General features: G+C 45.4%; 1 protein-coding gene across 1 annotated transcript; it reads right to left on the bottom strand.

Moving 5' to 3' along the window:
* Positions 1–1,100: 1,100 nt before the first annotated feature.
* On the bottom strand, positions 1,101–5,247 carry LOC127306080 (uncharacterized). The gene is made up of 15 exons (XM_051336683.2): positions 4,910–5,247; positions 4,744–4,825; positions 4,250–4,645; positions 3,979–4,144; positions 3,744–3,896; positions 3,396–3,493; positions 3,170–3,261; positions 2,845–2,915; positions 2,634–2,769; positions 2,149–2,208; positions 1,977–2,059; positions 1,809–1,885; positions 1,643–1,713; positions 1,442–1,499; positions 1,101–1,361 (listed from the first exon to the last, which is right to left on the bottom strand). The coding sequence occupies exons 1-15, from the start codon at positions 5,128–5,130 to the stop codon at positions 1,236–1,238; spliced, it is 1,890 nt and encodes a 629-aa protein (XP_051192643.1). The 5' UTR covers positions 5,131–5,247; the 3' UTR covers positions 1,101–1,235.
* Positions 5,248–6,000: the final 753 nt, after the last annotated feature.

Here is a 6,000-nt window from a genome sequence, read left to right as displayed (position 1 = left end):
GAGATATATTAGAGGTGTGTGGCCTTGTTGATCTTGGGTTCTCAGAAGTCCCTCACACATATGATAACAAACGGTTTGGGAATTCAATTCAAATGTAAAAGTTAGATTGGACCATGCAGTTGCCACTAATTCTTGGCGTAACCTGTACCCTTTCTACTCGGTGATGTATGTGATTACGCCATGTTCTGGTCATGTGGCTTTGCTTATTAAAGGTGAGATTGAGGAGGTACAAGTTGGTAGGAAAATAAAATCCGCAAGTTAACAAAAGATGCGGGGTTACACGTGATGATGTTGCGACAACCAAGCTATGGCAACAAAATATTTCCAAAATCTTTTTACTGCTGTCATAACCTTGATCCACGTCCGACGGTAGAGCTTTTAATGAGTGTTACAGCCAAGGCTAATGACCGTTTATGTTGTGATTTTACAGAAAAGGATATCTCGGATGCACCGTTTCAAATTGGGCTGCTAAAGGCATCTGGTCCAGATGGCATTCCCGCGAGGTTTTTCTAGCGTAATTAGGACACTTTGAAGATAAATGTTGTGGCTGCGGTACATTTTTTTTAGAACGAGTATCATGCCAGAAGGTGAATTTCAAAGGTAAGTAATCCATGCAAGTTATATGAGTATCGGCCAATCAGTATTTGTAATGTTGTTTACAAATTGTTGTCAAAGTGTTTGGTAAATAGATAAAGACCCTTGCCTTGGTTGGCAATATCATCTCAACATCACATGAAAATGGTCCCATAAAAAGCTTTTGTGATATAAAATGGACTTATCAAAGACATAGTTGATTGGGTATTCTTGAAGCAAGTGATACAAAAGCCGAGGTTCTCTCACCGGTTCATTGATGTGTGTAACGTCAGTGAAGTATTTTGTAAAATTCAATGGGAACCTCTTGGATTCATTTCACCGACACATGGGCTTCAGCAAGGTGACTCCTTATCTCCATTTTTATTCCTTTTTGTCACTGATGGACTCTCGTCTCTAACAGAATTGATGCAAATTTGATAAATCTTTCTTACTAACCTATCCTCTCTTTGCTAAGAGAAAGCACCCCCCTCCCCCTATTCCTAGCTCCCATTGCACACAGGAAAAAATACACCGCAAGACGTTTTTTTATTTTCTTGCAATAGAAGTTTCCTTTATTTACTAGAACATATATCGCTATATTTATCACATGTGACATCCAGTAGCATGAAACACAGTACTCATCTAGCAGAACAACGTTGTGGTTACTTCGACCTGGGCGTGCTGGGAGAGAACACCGGGTAGTAGGTATTCAGCTCGAGCTGCTCCAGAATTTGCTGCATGAGTCCCAGGTAGGAAGAGTGCCCGACGACGAGATCACTAACATCAACCTGCGTATGATTTGCACAACTTAATTAGTCAAGAAAAGGAGGAGCTTACTCAGTTGAATGCGCCAGGCAAAAACACGTACGTTTTCAACTCCAGGGACTTGGATCGCCTGGATACCAGCCAAACCTTGCGTGAGCAGGCTGCATGACAAGTCATTTTATCAGGTTCATTAGTCATCAGAGAAAAACGAGACGCGGTGGTTGCAGGCTGAGCTTTGGGCATGTTTGAAACACACGAGTTTCACAAGAAATAGTTCCAACTGGGCGTTGATGGTACTAGTTACCTCGCGCGGAAAGTGACACCGAGGATCCAATCATTGGTAGAGTACACATTCACAAGCCTTCCAGCAACCATCTGCACATATATACAGGTTGGTGTATATATGATTCTATGAAAACAATTGCTCGCAGTTTCCTGGGAGGGAAAGGTCAAAATAATACTGTCCATACCTTCCTGGCGGGAGCCCATAGCTCATCGTTAACTGAAACCGGAGCACCAATCAGCACAGCCCTCTCAACAATTCCCTCTGTTCATGGTAAAATTGTCAGCTGAATAAACAACCGACTCCATATGTGCACATAGTTAGAGCTCAGGAATTCTCTCAAAAAATGACGTACCATTATTGCCCGACAGAGCTAATTCTTCCAAGCATTTGAACACGACACGCGCACCGAGTGAAAAACCGATGAGGGTGACAGGCCTGGAAATGATTGTGAATTTTTATACGAGGGAGAAATTAGCTCATGCAGACAGCATTTACTGAATTCTTTAAATTGTGGGCAGAGGTACCTGCTTCCTTGCAAACCCTTAAGCAAAACATCAGCCAGCATTTTCCCAACCTTATCTGTCCTGGAATCACCCACTTGATTTATCAGGTAGAAAATATTACTGGTCTGGAGGCTAAGTTTAGAAAGAATGAACTACACAATATTGCCTGAAGTAGAGCTCTTGATCAGGATATAGTTTCCAATTCCTGCATGGTTCCCCTGGAACCCTTTTTTGACAGGTTTTTTTACTAGCAGGAACAGATCGAATTTCGAACGTTTTGGGATTTCCAGAACTTCAATTCAAATTTCAAATGACTGAATAGGGATATTAAACATTTGATGTACAAATCTACAAACAAAATATGATTCGAATCCTGTATGTCTGTCTCCGAGAATGGAAGCGTGCTCTTAAGTACTTCCATGTAGTATTCAGTTTTTGTGCAACTATGCCTTGGATAACTGAAAATAAAAGAAGAGCAAAATATGGGCAAGAGTGTAGGAAGACACCTGTCAATAGCAATAGACCATTTACTGTCGATAAATTCTGCAGCAGTTATTATGGTAGCAGGCCACGCAAATGCCGAAATGATCCCACTTAAGACAGTCTGCATTGCACCTTCCCTCACCAACTCCAGTGCAACTCCTGTAGTGATAGCAGGAATCCTTAATAAATTTATCACTGCACGAGTGCACATTATGCATGAATCATGAACATTACTTGATGCCAGAAAATCCTGTATTGCCGTACTCAAGGCAATTATATGCTTAGTCTCCCACTGAAGAATGTACCTGCGAATTATCAATGAGAGCTGCAACTATCCTCTAGTCACGATGCTGAAAAGATTTACACAGTGCAAGCTTGTGGCTGAAATGGATTGTGTAAAACTCAATGGGTTATCTGACTTGTTATATCGTAAATCAAATTTCTGGTAATCGTTAGCCAAAACCTATTTGTTATAACACTGAAGCATAGAAAAATACTACCGAGGAATGGGCAGTAAGAAACGTTTTCTTCAGCAACTGCTGTATTAGGAAAAATGTACCTCTCTAAGTTAGTTTTCCATCCTTCCCAAGGCTTTGAAAAATCATCGTCATTAAAAGCAAACCCAGACACCATGATGCAAACTGCTAGGCGCTGTAACAAAAAAACATATCATGAAACCCATTTTATCTTATCAGTAAACATCATTATAGTTGTTACAAGAAACACAAGACAGAGCATTGGATAACCAACACTGTACAACTGAAAGTGAAAAAACAAACACATACACCCTGGTTATGGTTCTCGCCAATGGTTTTGAACTCAAATTCTTTCACATTTCCAATTCTTTTGGCCATTTTGGACCCAGTTAACCCAGCTCCAGCAGCTGATTCCAAACAAAGATGATGGTTAGTCACTATGGATAATTATGGAAGTCTAGATCATCAAATGGAGGCAGGGATTGATATATATTCCATTTTATAAAAGAATATTCAATTCTAATTTCCTCATTACACTCGTTTGATTGATCACTAGAGCAATAATGCACATTGTTACTACTAAACAATAAAAATGAGGGGGGAAATCTAAAATGTGAAATGCCTCACTGAAATATCATTCGGAATATTCAGGCTCACCTCCAAATGATGCAGCAACTGCTACAGAACCAGCAGTATGTCCAGCAGCGGTAGCCATAGCAGCAAATCCACTAGCCCCTATAACAGGGACAAGTGCGTGCAACGTTGGAACCAGAGCACTAAACCCTGCAGCAATCGCTGGAGCAGCAAGACCTGTAGAAGATCCAGCTAACTGATTCAGCAGATGGTAGAGAAGTCTCATCGAGATTTTGACACCATTTCACATATCATTTACCGCCGGAGATGGCCATGAGGGTCCCTCCGGTCAAGGCCGCGGCGCCGATGATCCCTCCACGCTTCCAGCTCTGCCACCTGCTCCTGGGCGACACACATTCACGCGATTGCTCTTCCACTTTCGCTGCAGCCATAGCAGAGCAAGCAACCATTATCTCGATAGCTTCCTACAATGCCAAAGGTGTTCGACGGCAAAAGACAGATTTAGCACGGTAGGAGCTCGCATGCCATTTCGTTTGCACTAGAGATCGAGACACGGAGATGTTATGTACCATCTTGATCCACTTGACGTCGAGCCACGTCGCGATCAGCCGGAGCGCGACGCGGTGGCGGGCGTCGTAGCCCTTCCTGATGCGGGGCGACCCCGTGCCGTCCTCGGCCATGTTCACGTCCGCCACACAGGCGGAGAGGAGCATGTACAGCACCGCCATCTTCCGGTAGTCTTTGGAGGAGCGGCCGCCGCTGGGCGACCCTTCGTCGTCCTCTTGTTCGTCTTTGTTGGAGCACTCACCGAACACCTGCTGTTTGAACAGGTCTCCCGGCGCAACGTCGTTCTCCAGGCCCATCGCCATGGCGTCGACGGCTTTGGCGAGCGCGAACTCGAGGTCGGACCTGTCGGCGGCGGCCTTCTCGCCGTCGTCTTCGTCCTCGAAGACTTTCCGGAGAAACTGCGCGCGCCATATACATCACACGATACGTCGAAATGTGGGGGTGGAAGGAACTCAATTCAAGACGGGGGATGCGGTGTGTTGTTAGCAAAACGTACGGCTCCAATGTGGTGCTTGGGATCGGAGGTCGCCGCCGTCTTCTCCACGCCCGGCCATGCCTTGGGGTCGATCTCGAGGAACCTGAGAAAGCATGCCACGTACGCCGGATCAAGATATCAGGAGGCGGAGCACGCACGCATGTCGGAATGTGGGGGGCCACCTGACCTGAGGACGGGGAAGAGGAGGCCACGGGAGTCGTGTGTCCAGAGGTCGCGGCCGTCGGGGTCGGCGCTGCAGACGACGGCGGTGTCAAGGTCAGGGTCCTCGTCGAGGCCGTGGGAGCCGAGGAGGACGCGCTGGTGGATCTGCGCCTGGCGGAGCGCGAGCGCGAGGAGCGCACCCGCCGCGTACCGCTGTGTCTGGCTCAGCGTCGACGACGTGGCCATTGCCCGGTGGTGTCCACTTCGCCGAGAGCCAGGGAAAATCCGGGACCGGTAGCGATATTGCGACCGATCGAGCAGCTTCGGAGAATCGGAGGTGCGCCTCCAGCAGGAACACTCCACAGCGAACCAACGCAGTCATGCACATAGGCCCCCGCACAGGAACGATTTTTTTTGGGGTTCCAAATTTTCGAGCCGGTGTTAGAGCATCTCTAGCCGAAAGCCTATAGTTTAGGAGATTAAAGGCCACTATATTCTTTAGACGAGCTAATTTGCTCCTTCAAAAAATGCACTTTATAGCCAAACTCTCATTCTTACTGCATCTCCAACAGCCGCACAATAAAGCCACGTGCTAAAATCAGTTTACAAATAGCTTCCCTTCAACCAACTTGCCCTTCTTGTTTTTCTTAGGATCTCTCTTGAACAAATTTTGGGTAATGTCGTTTTACATGAACAGAATGAGAGCACAAATAAGAACAAATGCATGGTAATGTCACTAAGAATATACACATATTAGTACAAGAGAAAAACGCACCCGCGGTACACCAAGTTGACAAGAAAGAGCACATTGGTCACGAAATTGTAGAATGCCAAACCGCGGTCTCCAACTTGCCAAATGTGGGCACGCTGGTCACTCTGTGACGGAAGCTCTAACGGAGCTGTTAAGTGAGCACGTAATGGGCTTATAGGGGTGTGTTTTTCTGAAAATACCCTCGAATTAAGTGTAGTGTTTGAACCAAGAAAGTTCGGTTTTGGTGTAATGTTTGAACCAAGTAAATTTCAATTCTCAGTGTAACACATATAGAAGATTTTACTAAATTCATCCACAAAACTATCCAGCTGTGCACCACATAGAGCAAGATTTTACACATTGGG

The sequence above is a fragment of the Lolium perenne genome, chromosome 1, assembly GCF_019359855.2.
Source record: "Lolium perenne isolate Kyuss_39 chromosome 1, Kyuss_2.0, whole genome shotgun sequence".
Classification (NCBI taxonomy): Eukaryota; Viridiplantae; Streptophyta; class Magnoliopsida; order Poales; family Poaceae; genus Lolium; species Lolium perenne.
Note: the sequence above shows the minus strand (reverse complement) of the source record. Positions and strands in the feature narration are given on the sequence as shown.

What these genes read in the sequence shown, in the direction of transcription:
- LOC127306080 (XM_051336683.2), bottom strand. Translation starts at nt 5,130, where the DNA reads ATGGCCACGTCGTCGACGCTGAGCCAGACACAGCGGTACGCGGCGGGT. An exon ending in CTCCTCTTCCCCGTCCTCAG is followed by an intron (nt 4,826 to 4,909) that starts GTCAGGTGGCCC and finishes ATGCTTTCTCAG; the next exon opens with GTTCCTCGAGATCGACCCCA. An exon ending in GGTGTCACTTTCCGCGCGAG is followed by an intron (nt 1,500 to 1,642) that starts GTAACTAGTACC and finishes CTTGTCATGCAG; the next exon opens with CCTGCTCACGCAAGGTTTGG.